Raw genomic sequence first — 20387 nt, 5'->3', positions numbered from 1 at the left:
CTGTCTGAAGAAAAACGTAAAATGGCCTTTGGAATTTGAGAGCTTCTTGAAGCCCATGCCAATTTATTGTAGGATGTTCGATTTACCGTGATATGTCTAATGTATCAGATTAAAATCTTAATTACTTTGTGTTTCTGTATTTTAAAACGCGACTTACAAAAAATGCAATATTTCCGTTATTTCATAAAACAAACAAACCGAAAGTGAAAGTAGAAAAGCCCGAGGAATATGGCGCATGCGTACTTGCAAAAATATTAACTTCCTGTTATGTTGTCGGTCAGAGTACAAAATGGGATGTGACTGAAAATTACACTAACATAGTGTTGTTTACATAACAATTAATGCTGTTTTGTGATTAATTTCAATTTTTATAAGCAAACTTTTATAATGGCAGCAGAAATTCTAAATAGCCGACAGATCAAAGCTCTGAAAGAGCACAAATACAGTGCTGAGGGCTCATCCATCTGCGAACCTTTTATGCAAGTTTATTGGAGGTGGTTGGTTGAACAAATACCCAAAACCTGGGCACCAAATACTATAACTCTAGTAGGGTTAATTATAAATGTAGTGTCAACACTTATTCTCATCTTTTACAACTATGATGGAACAAAAGAGGTAAGACTAACTCTGAATTATTTAATTTTCATTAGAAATCTACTGTATAATTTTATTTATTTAAAATATTGACAAACATTTTATGTTGTTTTTATTCTTTTGATCACCACTAATGTTCTATTTTTAAAGTATTTTTGTAAATAATAACATGTATTTAGTGATTCAAGCTTAACCTATCCAGACTTGGTGCTAATGGGCAGAGGTTTGGCAACACATTATTAAGTAGGCCCTTAGCGCCAAGGCTTTTTCATGTATGACGACTGCTGACTGACTTTCGTAAACACAGACATCAATAATATAGCAGTTTGTTATTCAGAATATTGAGACTAACACTAACCCTAACAATTATTGTAGCATTAAACTGTTCAGCTAAGGCTGGCAATGGATAAATATCTAAATTTGGTAAGTTCTAAACCAACAGTATCTTATTTTGATAAACATAACAGAATGAAATGAACAATTTTTTTCATCATTTATAACATTTAGGGGCCTATGTAATTTTGGAGAATTTCCAAGATGTAAAAGGTTAAAGTGCACCCAAATTCTTATTTTCTCAAAATTTTATTCTGGAAGTGGTCAAACCAATTGATGCTCAAAGTAAGATCATTGTAATAAATGATATGGATAAGTGCTCTTTAAAATTATATACCTTCTGGTAGATAACATTTCTATTTTTAAAGTAATCTATGCACTTATTCCTGGAAATGTTTACATTAATAATTCTATTTAACATTATTATATTAAATGATGTTTAAGTACTAGGAGGACTATGAGTCAGTGTAGTTTATGTCTACCTGAATCAATGTTTGGCTTACTGATCTGAACACAGGGGGCCCACACAGTGTTTGGATGGTATATACTGCTTGATTGTGACCTTAAAATGAGATTTTAGTCACAACCTTATAATATGTATATAAATATAGACAAGCTTGTCTATATTTATATACATATTATAAGGTTATGACTAAAATCTCATTTTAAGGTCACTATCAAGCAGTATATACCGTCCAAACACTGTGTGGGCCCCCTGTGGATCTGAAGGCAATGTATTTAGACCTAAATTGGCTAATGTATAAAAAATAAGTTTCCAAAAGTGTTAATCAAATTTAAAAGCAAATACTTTAATAAATATCTTTTTATTAATTGTTTAACTAATTACCAACATTTACCTTTAAATTTAATACTTTTTTTGGCACCAGATATGCAGTAAATTCTGTATCATCCACTTGACTTAGATACTTTGTTTCTTTGACTTACCATGCAAAACATGATGTTTCTTTTAATTGTAATTATATTATAAATATAATAAATCATGGTTCAGTGGTTTAAGATATTCATTATCATGATATTATAATGTAATAGGGTTGAAAAACAGCTGGTATTTTTTCAAAATGCACATTTTTATTCTGGTACATGTAATAAAGAAAACAATGTGTAAATCATTATAATGATTATTATTGTTTTTTTTTTTTTTTTTTTTTTTTAACCAAACTATAACCTTAAATATTCAAAAAAGTTTCAGAAGAAAATTTGACAGTGGCTGTGTAAAAACTTATATGACATGCATTGTATTTCTCTGATTAAACCCACGGCAATTACTTTTTCCTCATTAAATCTTTGAGTTATCATATACATTTTTTTATAATAGACACACTTGATTAAACTCTAAATGGATTGGGCCAAAGTGTGTCAGATGTGAACTACTTCAATGTTTACAAGTATTTCCTACATAAATCACCCAATCAATAACCTTTAGCTGCTGAATTTCTGAAATGGATTTGCCCTAGTTTGAATTTGGAATAGTCCATTTAAAGTTTAATGGATTTTCAATATTAAATTACATTGTATTAAAATTGAGCTGCCAACTGTATACAATGTAGAGATTAATCTGGTCAGAGTGCACAGATCTGCAGGCTGGCCTGGTTCTATACTGGTGACAAGAAATGGGTTAAATCTTAAGTAAACAAAGTTTAACTCTCAAATATATTTTCGTCAGAGAGAGAAATGTGTTTAAAATTATTTGGTAAGAATATTTTGCTCAGATCAAGATATATTATAATATATCTAGTACTATCATTGTTCAGTGTGTAGCCGAATTTCCAAATTTAAGACAGACAGACAAACAGATGAAAAACTATTTCCACTCAGGGTATTTACAGATATGTAAAATAAATATATTTAGCTGTATAAAGTTCTGAAAAGGTTTGGCAGGTTCTGCTAAATATGAGAAAGCCTTCAAAAGTGTATACATTTAATATTTCAAAGGCATCAGTATCAAGTAGGACAGAGCGCCTGTCACACTAAATGAATTCAATAGGTTAAAGGGTAATCAGATTAAAAAAACAATAACAACACATAATATACATGTATGAAAGAGTGCATCACAAATGAGAAAGTACATTGTCCAATTAACATAGAGTTTTACATTGTATATAGATCCAAATGATAATCAACACAAGTTTTAGTCATATCCTATTGTTATCAAGTGTGAGCACTCAATGACATCTCAATGTTTGTTTACAAATAAGTTATATACATGTATACAAATAATACATTGTATTGTTTAGATGGTGAGAGGCGGGAAAAAACTTATGTTGTAAAGAAAACTGACATTTTTCAAACTGATGATTTTCTGCCATTTTGCGAGAGCAAATCTGAAAAAAAAATACTTTGCCAAGTTAAACATTGACAACATATTGTTTTCTGTGTATACAACTGTATTTTTTATGAATGAGAGATACATGTATTCTCACTAATATTTATGTACATATCATGTTTTGTCTATGTATATATGGTAGTATGGATTGTTTCCTTTTGTGCAAGTCCAGGGCTCTTGTTAGCATTTTGAGACTGTGGCCAGGGTCCATGTAGGGGAGGGGGGAATTTCACATTTTCAAATATTTTTCATTGAAAAGGGAATTTCAACAGAAGAAAATTAATACATTAAAAACAAGCGAAAACAAAGATTCAGTTAACAAATTACTCAACAATATGCTGCTGTCATGAAAATATTTCTGTTATTTCTAATGAAATTGAATAAATCTTTGAAACTTTGTATAAAAATTCAATTTAAAAACGTGATCCCTGATCTATGGCCGTTATTATTATATTCAAGGGGGAATTTTTTCGGTTTCAGGGGAAAAAACACACAATTTTAATGGGGGAATTGGGCCATATTCTGCCCCAAATTTACCGAACGAGAGCCCTGAAGTCTGATTTTAAAAATAAATGGTACATTTTTTTTGGCCTTCCATGTATTTTTCTATTTTTCTGATACAATGCCTCTGTAACCAAGTTGTTATGGTCACTGATTTTGAACCACTTAAACTGCCATGGGTTCGAATCTGTGTCAGTGAATTTGGATTCTTTCTGTTTCATATGAGGAAGCTATCCAGCTGACTTACAAAAGGTTGATGGTTCTGCTCAGGTGCCAACTTGTGCTTGAAAACAATGTATGGAGGGGTACCCACCAGAAAAGCTAGAAATTGTCATAATGACCTTAAAGGTGTCCTTAAAACCCAACAAAAAAACCCATTTATCTGGGCCGACATATATATAACATATTAATTATTGGAATGCATTGTTTTGCAGTCTGTGCTTTGATTTGAATAAAAAGAACAGTACTGTGACCTGTCCGGATCTTTGGAAACATGCAAACTTAAAATTTTAGTAGCTACTTACACATGTTAATTTATACTTGTAGTTATTGTATGAAGTCTTTGGTCTCTTTTATTGTCTGAATGTCATTTATGTAAAAGGTTTTGAGTCTGCTTTCAAAACATTTTTGTTATCTGTAATAATTTTCAGGCTCCAGGCTGGGTATATCTAGGCTGTGCCATTGGATTATTTGTTTATCAGTCTTTAGATGCTATAGATGGGAAACAAGCTAGGAGGACTAAGTCTAACAGTCCACTTGGAGAGCTCTTTGATCATGGCTGTGATTCACTATCTACAGGTACTTGTGTTTTATTTTTATATTAATTTAACATTTTATTTTTTTTTTCATTTTTATATAAACAGTTGTTTGCTATATATAATCAAATTTCCTGGATTATAATAATTTATATTTGGCCATAGGTGTTTAATCTGTCCGAATTTTTTATAAATATATTATATAAACTGGCAGTAAAAGGAGATTCACTGAGCCTGACTGAGGTCCAATTTCCAAAAGCTTAAAAGCATAAAATTGGAAAATTCTACATGCACATTGATCAATTACTGCATTTAAAACTGAAAAATATAGAAAAAAAGATCATTAAGAAATGTAATTAGCGTTAAATTGATAATTAGTTTTATTCTTAGCAAATGATTTGAAATTTTGCGGACAAGTTAATGGAAGTTATTGGTAAAGAGTCACCTAGATAAAATGGTATAAAGGTCTCAAAAAATCGTAAATATTTATATCCCAGGGAAAAGTGATAGATATTTGTTATTTATGTAAAATTGCAGTTTTCATCACTTTTAATATCTTAACCTCCATGCACCATAAAAATATTCAATAGTTTCTGACATAGTATTACATGTAAATAGTCTTGTATATTAGTTTCAAGTTCTTTAATTTAAAAGAAAAAATCATGTCATTATTTTCTTCAACTCTAAATTACCCCTATCCTTTCAATTTTTTCAAACCTAAAAATTAGCGCAACTTTAATACCATGACAACATTAGAGCCAACAATTTACAGCTCCCTCTCTGCTTCAGAGATAGTGATTCTCCCTAATTATTGATCAATATCTTTATGTATTATGCAGGAATTAATAAAGATTTTCACCAAACTTTCGATTAAAGAGACATTGTTTCCTTAAAAAAGACAGAATAATGGGAATTGTCATGCAATCTGTTATCTAGGATGCTTTTAAAACTTGGTGATATTAAATGAGCCGCGTCATGACAAAACCAACATAGTGCGTTTGCGACCTGCATGGATCCAGACCAGCCTGCACATACGCGCAGTCTGATCAGGATCCATGCTGTTTGCTATCAGTTTCTCTACTTGTTATAGGGTTTGTAAGCGAACAGCATGGATCTTGATCAGACTGTGTGGAAGCGCAGGCTGGTCTGGTTCCATGCTGGTCGCAAACCCACTATGTTGGTTTTGTCATGACACGGCTCAAATGGTGAAACTGTGATTAGTGTTTGAAAGTCTTCTTGCAAAGGAAACTAAAATCTGACTTTTCTAAACTTAAAGTTAGTATGCTTTTGACAAAAGACTCTGTCACAGTTGCAAAAACAATTTAAAAAAAAAATAGGATGAGGTCATTTGACAGATCATCCTAACATATAAAATTCAAAACCTGATTAGTTAAGAAAGTATCACCAAATTTATAACAAAATATTTTGAAAGCACATAAATCTTTTTACGTGCTCTGATTTTATGATAAGGTTTGAAACTGTGTGACCATGCCCATGACTGCAAATCAATATCTGGTTACTACAGCGGGTTCAAATCCTGTTTAGGATTTTGGATTCTTTCATGTGAGGCAGTTTTCCAGCTAGTTGCCAGGACTTCTTAGATATTTGCTCACATGGCAATGTACCAGATAAGCTTGAAAGTCCTCATATGACCATTAACAATGCTGTTATGGAGGCTACATTGCCAAGTGATTAACATGTTGGTTTTGTAATCTTAAGATCCCTAGCCGTTCGGGTTCAAATTGACTGAGCCAGGGGCAAGCCATTGTTTCTTTGAGCAGGAAATTTACACTCATTGTTCAGTACTTGTTGGTTCCAGGAACGGAATCAAGACTGTATCTATAAGCTTATGGCTTCCAACACATTTTAATTGGAAAAAAACAACAAATCCTGTGTAAACTAACAGTGCGGTAACATAGTATCGACAATAAAAGTTTTGGGCTAATGATGAATTTCATTTGTCTGTGAATAGAACAATGTTTTCATGTATATTATATGAAAACTTTTCCATTTTAAATATGACGCTTCTGCGTCATAGGAGTTCTATTCTATCTGTTTAATGTACCAGTATGATGAAGATTGATTCAAATACAAGACAAATTAATAGCTGTCAGTAAACTATAACTGAAACAACTAATTCGTATGTTATAACTGGAAACAGCTTGCTACAGTTTACATTGATTATTAATTACGAGCATGTTTAAGTGCTAAATATGACTCCATAAGCTGTTTTGGCTATAGATGTAATTGTTTTACCAGGAGCTCCACTATAAAATGATATTGTTTCATTGTTATATCTTTACGGTACAAATGTAATATCAATTATATGCTTCCCCAAATATGACGTATATGACCTTTCCGGTAAAGGTCTAACATTCCTGAGTATTATGAAAAAAACCAACATATTAACAGTTTAGTATGTAATGTTCAGATCAATATCGGCATGGTATAGATACTAATTTACTCTGTACTTGTAATTGTAATTGTATCTTTCATCTTGTACATATAGTCACTGAATGATTTCCTTCTTGAAAGGACAATTAAGAATTGGCCGTACTAAATAATATAATACTTTAGTCATAACAATATACAATGTAGATGTACTTAGATAAGTAGCTAAATTCCCCTTTGGAGTTTTGCAGAAAATACATATGATGTTGTGGTGTTCGATAAAAAATGTTATTTGCCCAAATTTGACTTTCTGAAATATCAGTGCAGTCACATGACTCAATATTCTATCAGCACTCCTCCTGTCATCTGACTTGATATATTCCATCATCACTCTTTCATGTGCTATACATTTACTGAATATCCAAATATCAACATAAATACAACTGTTCATATGAGTCATGTCACATGTATACATTATATATATAAACATAATTTTATAATTAATGTATATAAGGTTTAAGAATATTATGTCAACTTAATGCCGTAACTGGTTAACTCAGTAATACTATATATTTTAACAGGTTGTTAACTTGTTACTGCACTTAGATGACGATTAGTCTCAATATACAATAACAAAAAGTTTATTGCTGCTGGTAATGGGATAACAATAGTTCAATTATTACCCTTTACACTGTTGGAACTGTAAATGATAAACCTTTTCCATCAGTATTGAGCCAGGCCAGCCTGAACTGCAGTCAGACCAGGCTCTAACTATAAATTTTCATCTTGACATCCCAACAATAATGAATTTATGATAGACAGTTCCATAAATAGATATTGAAATGCTAAGATGCCTGCCTCATAACCCATAACCCATGGACTGTGGGATAGAACCACCTTGTCTCGTTATCTGACACCTGTTAAAGCAGATGTCAAAATAACCTCAAGCTTCCATGCCAATCTTACTCTAATGATTGTTTAAAAAAGTCACCAGTAGTATAGAGTCAGGGCAGACTACAAAGATGTTGAAATTTTAATATGTCATGGCTTAATGCTTGATGGTATAATCCTGCCTTTATGAAAGCAAAGATTCAAACATCAGTTTATTCCTGTTATGATAAAATGGTCTGCAAAATAAGTCTGACAATTGATAAATTTCTTTTTAAAGGGACTTGACTAAGATTTTTCAACATGATGGGACTTGAGATTTGTGTACCAGTTGATGAATGTCTATATCAATAACTTGTGTGCAAAATTCCAGCTCATTCTCTCACCCCATTTTTCCGGAATTATCACTCTAATTGTGCAAAATAACTTAGAAAAGAACAGCGTTGCAACTCTTTTCACTCAAATCCAGGAAAGAATCGTACACCAATCGATTTTCGATTCAATTTTTAATATGTTTCTTTATTATCATTAGCAGATTTTCTATTTTTAGTGCTTTACATGATCTTTGTAAGGTTTTCACGTTTTATGTTTTTAGGCATTGTGACCTTAGTGAAGTTCCTTTTAATTTGTTTGTACATTTCAGTTTTTGTGATGCTGGGGTGTTGTATATCATTGAAGCTAGGAAAGGATCCAATGGTACTACTTTTTGAAATGTGTATGTCAGAGTTCTGTTTTTATATGGCACATTGGCAAACATATGTTACAGGGATTTTAAAGTTTGGAATGTAAGTATTTACATAGAGGAGGTGAGGTATGTTTTCACATATGAACATACCTGCGGATGTTTCAAAATTTTAACAGATCATGTTAAGTGTTCAATTCTGCTGAAGCCAGTGCTAGGGGCTTGAACAGTTGCTTGTATTTACCACTACTGTCAACGAACAGGCTGAATCAAACCGAGCCTGCACCATTTTCAATTTTGACATGTTGGAACTTTCTTTAGGGATTCTGTTTTTCTCTATTTTACATACATGTTTCTTCAGATGTTTATTTCTTGTTTCACAGTCATTCTCTTATGCACCAGTTCTTTTATTTTTTCAAGTTAAGCAGTTCTGTTCTCAAAGTTATTAAACTTTTTTACTGAGATCTGTCTCAGATCTCAGGATTTTAATTAGTTAGTGCATATTCTGTATAAATTTCTGACCAATCAAATACATGAAATAGGAATTTTATTGCTTAGAGCACATTCTATATTGATTTCTGACCAATCGTATACCTGAATTAGGATTTTCATTAGTGCACATTCTATTTAGGTTTCTGACCAATCAAACACATGTACCTTAAATCTGAGTTAGAGCTTGGAAAGCTTTTATAACCTTTGACCCTGGTAATTATGAACATTCTAGCACTATTGTTATTTTGCCTGAGTGTGAGTAGGTTAATAAATATATATTTGTTCATGTCGTACTTCATTGGATTAAAGATATTTTATATTGTGACACCAGGCAAGGTCAGAGGTTAAAATAAGTTGCCAAAGGAGATATCTGAATCTGTTTCTAGAATTGTATACTTAAAATTGTGCTTAATGCCACAACATGACCTTTTCTAGTTTCTGGTATAATATGCCCATTATGTAATTATTTCCTTATACATGTATTGTTTACAAAAACAGATATTTACATAAGGAACACATAATTATGTTTTTGTTATGTACTTAAAACTTAGATCTAAATACATGTATTAGTGTTCTTTTTTCTCATATTCTGTATCTTACAAAATGTAAATATTTATTGCATATACCATCATTAGTGAGTACACATTTCTTGTTACAGGGTTGACGTGACCGAGGGACAATTCACAGTTATTTTTATATATACTTTATGTGCAATATCACCAGGATTTTTTGATAATACTGTAAGTGGTCTTTTGGTCTTACAATTTAATTATTTACCTTCTGGAATTAAAAAAAGAATGTTTGCCATCAGTGTAGAGCCAGGCCAGGCCACACATTCTTAGTCTGACATGACGTCATCATACTGTTGGCTTCTCTCTAGCAATGCATTTGAAATTCATAGAATAACTATTACTTATTCTGAATGTTAAGGACAGGTAAAATTTCCAGATTCAATATTTCGAGGGTAATTCTTGGGGGTAAAAAAACATGTTGTTAGTGTTATTATTTGTTCATTTAGTTATTATAGCTTTATTCATTGATCTTTATATGCAACTAAGGTCTAGCTGAAAATAGCTGATGAATATTTTTGTTAGGGAATGTTTCATTTTTTTTTTGAGTTTTCAAGACTATTCTTTTGTAATTTATGTGTGTTTTAATTACTGAGCCACTTTTTGTAAGGACTGTCTCCAGATTTGACCATAAACATATAAAACCACTATGATTGTAGTATAACAAGTTCTGATTTTTTATGTATTGTAGTATATATTGTAACAGTTTCAGCTTTATACTTCATAACATTCTGTCATTTGATCATGTGTAAAAGCTTATATATAAAATGGCTGAATTTTTTTTATCATTTCAGTTACCAGTGTTTGGTATACCATTGCGTATGATAGCTGTACTTGGTAGTTTGGGACCATCATTATTCTTCATGTTTAAAACTAGTAATCTTATCTTAAAAGGAGGCGTTGGGAAAAATAAATCCACAGTTGCAGTAAGTTGAAATTTATTCATTGATTTTGTTTCTTCTAGATTTTTCAATATTTTGTAGGATAATTTTTTTCACTTCTTCATTTTTGTGTCGCCTCTACGGAGTAGTGGCGACATATAGGGATCACTTCTCTGTCGTCCGTCTGTCCGTCTGTCACAAAACTTGTCCGGACTACTCTTCATAAACTACTGGTGCAATTTCATCCAAACTTTACAGGAATGATCAGTTCCAAGTCTAGTTGTGCATATTGTCAGCATTTTCCGGTTCAATGATTTTTATGCTCCCCGAAAAAATTTCGGGGGAGCATATAGTCGCCGCCTTGTCCGTCCGTCCGTCTGTCTTTCCGTCCGTCTGTCCATCCGTCCGTCCGTCCGTCCCCTTTTCTTGTCCGGGACATAACTTTGAAACAACAAGAGGTATCAACATGAAACTTTGTATGTAGATAGATCTCATTGAGTAGGTGTGCAGTGCACAAGAACCGTAACTCTGCCTTGCCTAATTTTTGAATTATTCCCCTTTGTTTATTTTACACTTTGAACTTTGTCCGGGACATAACTCTAAAAGTATAAGAGGTATCAACATGAAACTTTGTAGGTAAATAGATCTCATTGAGTAGGTGTGCAGTGCACAAGAATCGTAACTCTGCCTTGCCTAATTTTTGAATTACCCCCCTTTGTTTATTTTACACTTTGAACATTGTCCGGGACATAACTCTAAAAGTATAAGAGGTATCAACATGAAACTTTGTAGGTAGATAGATCTCATTGAGTAGGTGTGCAGTGCACAAGAACCGTAACTCTGCCTTGCCTAATTTGTGAATTATCCCCCTTTGTTTATTTTACACTTTGAACTTTGTCCGGGACATAACTCTAAAAGTATAAGAGGTATCAACATGAAACTTTGTAGTTAGATAGATCTCATTGAGTAGGTAGGCAGTGCACAATAACCGTAACTCTGCCTTGCCTAATTTTTGAATTATTCCCCTTTGTTTATTTTACACTTTGAACTTTGTCCGGGACATAACTCTAAAAGTATAAGAGGTATCAACATGAAACTTTGTAGGTAGATAGATCTCATTGAGTGGGTGTGCAGTGCACAAGAACCGTAACTCTGCCTTGCCTAATTTTTGAATTATCCCCCTTTGTTTATTTTACACTTTGAAATTTGTCCTGGACATAACTCTAAAAGTATAAGAGGTATCTACATGAAACTTTGTAGGTAGATAGATCTCATTGAGTAGGTGTGCAGTGCACAAGAACCGTAACTCTGCCTTGCCTAATTTTTGAATTATTCCCCTTTGTTTATTTTACACTTTGAACTTTGTCCGGGACATAACTCTAAAAGTATAAGAGGTATCAACATGAAACTTTGTAGGTAGATAGATCTCATTGAGTAGGTGTGCAGTGAACAAGAACCTTAACTCTGCCTTGCCTAATTTGTGAATTATCCCCCTTTGTTTATTTTTACACTTTGAACTATGTCCGGGACATAACTCTTAATGTATAAGAGGTATCAACATGAAACTTTGTAGGTAGATAGATCTCATTGAGTAAGTTTGCAGTGCACAAGAACTGTTACACTGTCTTGCCTACTTTTGGAGTTATTGCCCTTTGTTCATTTTGACACTTTGAACTTTGTCTGGGACATTACTCTAAAATTATAAGAGATATCAACATGAAACTTTGTAGATAGATAGGTCTCATTGGGTGGAAGTGCAGTGCTTAAGAATCATTACTCTGCCTTGCCTTATTTTGAAGAAATTGCCCTTTGTTTATTTTTACTTTTTGACTTTTGTCCTGGACATTACTTTAAAACTATTAGAGATATCAACATGAAACTTTGTAGGTAGCTAGATATAATTGGATAGAACTGCAATGCTTAAAGAACCTAAACGAAGCTTGGTCTAATTTTGGAGTTATTGCCCTTTGTTCATTTTTACACTTTGACTTTTACCAAGGACATAACTCTGATATCATCAGGAAACTTTATAGATGGATAGATCTCATTGAATAGAAGTGCAGTGCAAAAAAACATAACTCCGCTTTGCCTAATTTTGGTACTTTCCTGTGTCCAGAACCTTCTCGGGGAGCATCACCCTGTTCAACCGGTTCTTGTTGTAAGAGTTATGGCCCTTTAATAATTTTTAGCTCGACTATTCGATAAGAATAAGTAGAGCTATTGCAGTCACCCGAGCGTCGGCGTCGGCGTAACCACTTATGTTAAAGTTTTTGTAATAGTTCAAATATTTTCAAAGTCCATTGACATATGGCTTTGAAACTTTGCACACTTGTTCACCATCATGACCCCAACCTGTAGACAGGAGAAGGTAACTCTATCAAGCATTTTGACAGAATTATGCCCCTTTTTCGACTTAGAATTTACGTTAAAGTTTTTGTAATAGTTCAAATATTTTCAAAGTCCATAGACATATGGCTTTGAAACTTTGCACACTTGTTCACCATCATGACCCCAACCTGTAGACAGGAGGAGGTAACTCTATCAAGCATTTTGACAGAATTATGCCCCTTTTTCGACTTAGAATTTACGTTAAAGTTTTTGTAATAGTTCAAATATTTTCAAAGTCCATTGACATATGGCTTTGAAACTTTGCACACTTGTTCAACATCATGACCCCAACCTGTAAACAGGAGGAGGTAACTCTATCAAGCATTTTGACAGAATTATGCCCCTTTTTCGACTTAGAATTTACGTTAAAGTTTTTGTAATAGTTCAAATATTTTCAAAGTCCATTGACATATGGCTTTGATACTTTGCACACTTGTTCAACATCATGACCCCAACCTGTAAACAGGAGGAGGGTAACTCTATCAAGCATTTTGACAGAATTTATGCCCCTTTTTCGACCTAGAATTTACGTTAAAGTTTTTGTAATAGTTCAAATATTTTCAAAGTCCATTGACATATGGCTTTGAAACTTTGCACACTTGTTCAATATCATGACCCCAACCTGTAAACAGGAGGAGGTAACTCTATCAAGCATTTTGACAGAATTATGCCCCTTTTTCGACTTAGAATTTACGTTAAAGTTTTTTTGTAATAGTTCAAATATTTTCAAAGTCCCTTGACATATGGCTTTGAAACTTTGCACACTTGTTCACCATCATGACCCCAACCTGTAAACAGGAGGAGGTAACTCTATCAAGCATTTTGACAGAATTATGCCCCTTTTTCGACTTAGAATTTACGTTAAAGTTTTTGTAATAGTTCAAGTATTTTCAAAGTCCATTGACATATGGCTTTGAAACTTTGCACACTTGTTCAACATCATGACCCCAACCTGTAAACAGGAGGAGGTAACTCTATCAAGCATTTTGACAGAATTATGCCCCTTTTTCGACTTAGAATTTACGTTAAAGTTTTTGTAATAGTTCAAATATTTTCAAAGTCCATTGACATATGGCTTTGATACTTTGCACACTTGTTCAACATCATGACCCCAACCTGTAAACAGGAGGAGGTAACTCTATCAAGCATTTTGACAGAATTATGCCCCTTTTTCGACCTAGAATTTACGTTAAAGTTTTTGTAATAGTTCAAATATTTTCAAAGTCCATTGACATATGGCTTTGAAACTTTGCACACTTGTTCAATATCATGACCCCAACCTGTAAACAGGAGGAGGTAACTCTATCAAGCATTTTGACAGAATTATGCCCCTTTTTCGACTTAGAATTTACGTTAAAGTTTTTTTGTAATAGTTCAAATATTTTCAAAGTCCCTTGACATATGGCTTTGAAACTTTGCACACTTGTTCACCATCATGACCCCAACCTGTAAACAGGAGGAGGTAACTCTATCAAGCATTTTGACAGAATTATGCCCCTTTTTCGACTTAGAATTTACGTTAAAGTTTTTGTAATAGTTCAAGTATTTTCTAAGTCCATTGACATATGGCTTTGAAACTTTGCACACTTGTTCAACATCATGACCCCAACCTGTAAACAGGAGGAGGTAACTCTATCAAGCATTTTGACAGAATTATGCCCCTTTTTCGACTTAGAATTTACGTTAAAGTTTTTGTAATAGTTCAAATATTTTCAAAGTCCATTGACATATGGCTTTGAAACTTTGCACACTTGTTCACCATCATGACCCCAACCTGTAAACAGGAGGAGGTAACTGTATCAAGCATTTTTTTTACTATCAAGCACTAAGAATAGTTGAGCGTTGCTGTCCTACTGACAGCTCTTGTTATTTTTAAAGTTTGTCCGGACTTCTTCTCTTATACCACTAATGCAATTTCAATGAAACTTCACAGGATTGATCTGTAGCTCAAGTCCTTGCCCATATTGCACAGGTTTTCTGGTTGAATGATTTTTGACCAAGTTATGGCCCTTTGATAAAAAGGTGTTTTTTTCTGTGTGTTGCCAGATACACAAAAGCTTGTCCGGACTACTCCTCATAAACTACTGGTGCAATTTTATCCAAACTTTACAGGAATGATCAGTACCAAGTCTAGTTGTGCACTGTCTGTCTGTCCATCTGTCACAAAACTTGTCCCCACTTCTCCTCATAAACTACTGGGGCAATTTCATCCTTACTTTACAGGAATTTATGTCGCCACTACTCTGATCACTTCTCCGTCTGTCACAAAACTTGTCCCAACATGAAATTGGCCATCATGATGCGACACATGTGATCACTGATTGCTCTTGTTTAAAAGAATAGATAGTTTTGTTAAATGATATAGGCTTCATCAGCTACAGAATTCTGTAACAACTGCCAAAACACTCATGCCATGGAATGGAATTTGAGTGGAGGAACATCTCTTAAGTTATCTGCCCCTGGTACTGAATAGTGTTTCTGAATATTGCGAAATTGAACAGACGCGTTTGTCGTGATCCCTCTGTTGAGATGCAAACACTATAACCCCTGGGTTACTGCTCCACAGAGATTGGGATGTGTCACAAAAACATGCAGTTTCATTTTACAGTCAAACCTGTGATAAGACCATCTTCAATTAAAGATCCTCCTGTAAATAAAGCCAAACTTCAACAATTCTTCATAGATTAAATTTAGCAAAGTAACCTCCAAATAAAGACCACTTGTCTATAAATGCTATCTATGCCTGGTCTCTCCTTTAGATGGATTTTGTTCACAGAGTCCTGTAGTGGTTTAAACTATTTACCTTGATTTAAGTTTGACATTCAGTGTTGTGTTCATAGTTCATTTGCGAAACTAAAAATGAACTTTTTTTTTTTAATTGTTGGGATTCTTCTCATAACTTTTATTTTATTATTTTCAGGGTTCCAGCACTATATTTCCCATAGTTCCTATAGGGTTAGTGATGGCTTTACAAGTGATAATAGCAACTAAAACATCTATATATACTGACCAGCCATGTTTATATCTAGTCAGTTTTGGATTTGTTTCATCCAAAATAACAAACAGTTTAGTGGTAAGTATATTTGTTTCTCTAAGTATGGACTGGAACACTGTCAAAAATTATATGTATAAATTACTTATGAGATTTTTTTTCTATGATTGTTGTGTTATTAGGAGATTTTTTTTCTAAGATTGTTGTGTTATTATCTGAATGATATACGAGTGTATTTAGTATATTCTGATGAACAGGCAAAACTTTGTTTTAAAATGGTCTAAGACTGGATTTGGTTTATACAGAATTTATTTTAGTTTTATTTGATGGAAGCTGTATGCTTATAGACACACTCTTGAATTTGTTCAAGAACTAGTAACTGGTACTAAGCAAAGAGTGTAAAGTTTCTTGCTCAAGGAAACAACAACTTGCCCCTAATGGGGTTTTAGCCTATACAGCTAGCAATCATTAGATTACTAGTCCAACAAGTTAACCACTCGGCCATGCAGCCCCTGGATTTAAAGCATCTTAGTTACTTATGACATGACAAAAACGGCATTGATTGTGAAATAGTAGTAAAATGTAAACAAAGTGGTATTTTGTCTTTCATACAAAAAGTACTTAATAAATATAACATTACTAATGGCCACAGAGCTTTATAGCCAATGAGTGACCATTTGCAAACTGTATCAGAACCATTTGCAAACTGTATCAGAACATATAAAGATTTTGAAATTTTCATAGAAAAAAAAATTTTCAGCCTGAGTAATCCTGTAGCTTTATTGTGACAAAATGTCGAAGCTAATTTCTAAACTAGTCTATAGTCTGTTTCCAGGAAGTCATATGTAGAAACATGGTCTTGAGGTTATAAAACTTTTTCCTGAGTTCAGTCTCCAATCTGAGGATTTTCATTGGTCAATGAGCAGTTTGTGACAGTTTCTGACCAGTCAAATGCTATAGAGAATTTCTTTATAACCTCAGACCCTTGTCAAATTCTTGATTTAGCCAGACTACCTAGTTCCCTTTTATATATGTGTAATTTTCATTATCCATCCTATATAGATCGATTTGATCAGCTATAGCTGTTGTTCTGATTGTACCACTCTTTAACTAATCAGAATTATATATTGTTATACTGTAGTTAATGTCTTTATTTTCCATGTTATAGGTAGCCCACATGACAAAAAGTGAAATGCCATTATTAGACTGGAGTTTACTCGGCCCTATGATGTTGTTTATGAACCAGTACTTTAATTCAAAGTTTCCAGAATATTTCCTGCTTTGGATAGTGTGTGTAAGTAGTAGTAGTTTGCAAATTAAAACATTCCTTTTTTTGCCACCTGTCTAATTGTATACTTCATTGTATGAAGACATGTATTTTAGAGCCTCCAGCCAACCACTTTCTCTTCGTTTTTGTTGCTTGGAATCCTGCTGTCACTTTATAATACCCTTTGTGAGATGCTATATTGGAACCATCATAGTCTTATGTATTTATTCTGAAAATAAAGAAAAGTGAAGGTTCATACACAGAAAATATTATAATCTTATAGTATCAGCTTATCAACTCAATCATGTTGAACATCATACTGTAAAATGTTTGATAAAGATTTATAAAAAACTGTCAACAAACAATAGAATATAGGGAACATGACCATATATTAATACAATTGTACAATATGTTGTTACTAATGTACTTACAGATATACAGTGTACAGAACTGGATAATGTACAGTTTGAGGGTGTGTCAGGAAATCTGTGATCATCTCAATATCTACTGCTTCGATATAGTGAGTGCGCCAAAGACTGAGCGGAAAAATTCAGACAGCCGAAAAATACGATAAACTGGTCACAATAGAAACAATGCAACATTTTTCAGCAAAACTTTATTTGTTAACAATGACGTTGTAAAACTGTGTGATAAAGAATAGAGTGGGTTTTATTTTCTGCGATCTCACTCCCTATGTTTTTGGCCTGGTATTTTATAATTCCATCGTTTATTAATTGCCCTCTGTACCACCATTGTTACCTAACGTTTAGTGAATGTCTTACTACAACCATTATGAGTTTTTTTTTGTTGTTTTTTTTGGCGCTATGTACTTTCAGTGTTAACTACGGTCCAGTACATTTTATACCTCCAGTGTTTTAATTTATTTTTGTCCATTTGAGTTTTGACAAAGGACTGTTTTAGAATGTTAATTATACATATTATTGTCAGAAATAAAACTATGGGAATATATCTTAAATTTCAATCCAAGTTATCATAGTTTGTGATGAATCCACAGGCAATAAGTATTAATCTTTGCTACAAAACATACAGACAAGACTGGCGAGTAGGGATTGTTAACAGCTGAACAAATGAAATTTGATTTTGACATCAGTGACATTGGTAAATTACAGATGAGTTGACAGGTGTATCAGTAATCTTAAATAATCATTACACTTTAATTCATTATTTTTCATTGTTAAGTTGAACTGCTTCTTGATGAATAAGGCTTTAAGTGAGAGAGCATTTAATTTGAATCTTATTGTGCATCTACAATATTACCTGTAGGATATCCAGAGTTATTTGCCCTTGTGTGACACTCAGTGACAGTTCTATTTATAAGATATACAGAGTTGTTTGCCCTTCTGAGAGACTAAGTAACAGTTCTATTTATAGGATATACAGAGTTGTTTGCCCTTGTTTGACAATCTAAGTTACAGTTCTATTTATAGGATATCCAGAGTTATTTGCCCTTGTGTGAAACTCAAACTAACAGTTCTATCACATGACCTTATAGCATCTTTTTGTCATGTATATCACTTCAAATAATCACATCTTTCAGACTTTTAGGGATGAGATGAAAATTGAGTTAATTATAACACATTATGTCAAACTTGTGAGAAATCCTGTGGAACAAGGAGGGTAGGCTTTGTGTAATTTAAACCACTTGATGTTAAGGTCAGAAACATAATAATACTCAGTCGATCAAGAAATCAGTGTTACCCTATGATGTTTAATTAAATTCTTGTGATGACATCAACAGATCTGCAGGTGCTCTCTATCTACACATAATGCTCTTCCTTATAAAATAAACTAGCTATATATATGTAAGTAATTAATTAATGTTGGAACACAGCATTCCTTAATTCCTAGCTACGTGTGTAAGATATTAATTAGTGCTGGGACACAACTGGCTTCTTGCACATGATGTGAATTAATTAAACTTGTGTGATATAAATAGATACTGGTAAATGAGCAGAATTTAGAGAGAAATCAATTCTTCCAGGTACTAGACTAGAATTATGAATGAATTTTACATCAACTTTGTGTGACAGAATATCATTGAAATTGTAAATAAATTGTAAAAAAATGGCATCTTTCATAAAGTAGAGCCTAGATTTTTGTTTATATGCCCAGACTCCCATTTTGTGCTAAATTTTATATTATATATCATTCATATGTATGTAAGTTTTAATTTATTAATTTGTATGTTTTTGAGTTTTCCAACATTATGTTATTCAATCATATACATTAAGTGTTTTTCCTTCACATACAGTTCACATTACAGTATACTTAACTACTGGGCTGCTTTTCATAGAAGTTTCTAAGTGTAAGTCCTAGCACATAAAACGAACTTTAGGACTTAAGACTGTTCAGTAATCATTTTAATCTTCAGTCTAATACTGTGGAATGTAAATAAATTCATTTTCATGAGAAAAGTTAAGAAATACAATGACATACCCTTTTATGGCATTGTGTAAATTCCCAAATTGAGTGATAACATAGGAGTCATAAGTTAGGACATTTTTTCTTTGAAACACAAAATTCTCTCAATTTTGGTGTTAAGACTGATTTCAGACTTTGGGCCTTCCATGAAACGCAGCTCTGGCTAAAAATTGCATAAAATCCATTTTCAAGAATGCACCTGTTATTATTACTGTATGTTTTGTATACTGATAAAAATAAAGTCATTTAACTTACCATTAACATTGAGTAATAAAACTGTTATATTTTGATCGCCTTTTGTCACTATCTTATCATCATTAGCTGTTAAAATTTAGTCTGCTGATACGGAACATTAGTCAAGTTTCTATAAAAAATCATTCACACATATGAAATACTTAGAAGAGTGATTTTAAATTGATAAATACAGTTTGTAAACAAACTTATTTTCAACATGTTTTAATTTTAATGATGTTGAATGGGATTTTCCACACATTTTATCATAGAACATAAAATTTCCTGCTTGTTGTAATCTTTTTTCTTTTTGTAATGTTAAACTTCAAGATATTTTGAATTATGGCCAGTTTTTAAGGTTCTTTTATGAATAATAAGGCATTTTGTAGATACATGTACCTATATATAAAAATTAGAAATAAATATTTTAGCTGCTTTTTGTATCACAAAACGAAATGTCTCAAGTTTTTCAAATGTGCTTAATGTTTAAAGATGTATTAAATAAATTTTGTTAGGCAAATAAACAAATTTATGACGGCAGTGGGTTGAACATTTTAATGTACATGTACCTCTGTAAACCAAAATGGCAAAACTTCTTTTCCTGAGATGTGCTTTAAAACGGTTTTTCATAGAATTG

The 20387-nt window shown here is 32.8% G+C and overlaps 1 protein-coding gene across 1 annotated transcript; it reads left to right on the top strand.

The window, feature by feature from the left end:
• The first annotated feature begins 250 nt into the window (after nucleotides 1-250).
• On the top strand, nucleotides 251-20154 carry LOC132734581 (choline/ethanolaminephosphotransferase 1-like). Its single transcript, XM_060721353.1, has 8 exons — nucleotides 251-615; nucleotides 4423-4570; nucleotides 8450-8591; nucleotides 9639-9720; nucleotides 10344-10475; nucleotides 15739-15891; nucleotides 16979-17104; nucleotides 17511-20154. Exons 1-8 carry the CDS (start codon nucleotides 388-390, stop codon nucleotides 17649-17651), a joined length of 1152 nt encoding a protein of 383 aa, XP_060577336.1. The 5' UTR covers nucleotides 251-387; the 3' UTR covers nucleotides 17652-20154.
• Nucleotides 20155-20387: the final 233 nt, after the last annotated feature.

The sequence above is a fragment of the Ruditapes philippinarum genome, unplaced genomic scaffold, assembly GCF_026571515.1.
Source record: "Ruditapes philippinarum isolate M1 unplaced genomic scaffold, ASM2657151v2 ctg675_1_1_1_1, whole genome shotgun sequence".
NCBI lineage: Eukaryota > Metazoa > Mollusca > Bivalvia > Venerida > Veneridae > Ruditapes > Ruditapes philippinarum.
This window is presented reverse-complemented; position numbering and strand designations above follow the sequence as displayed.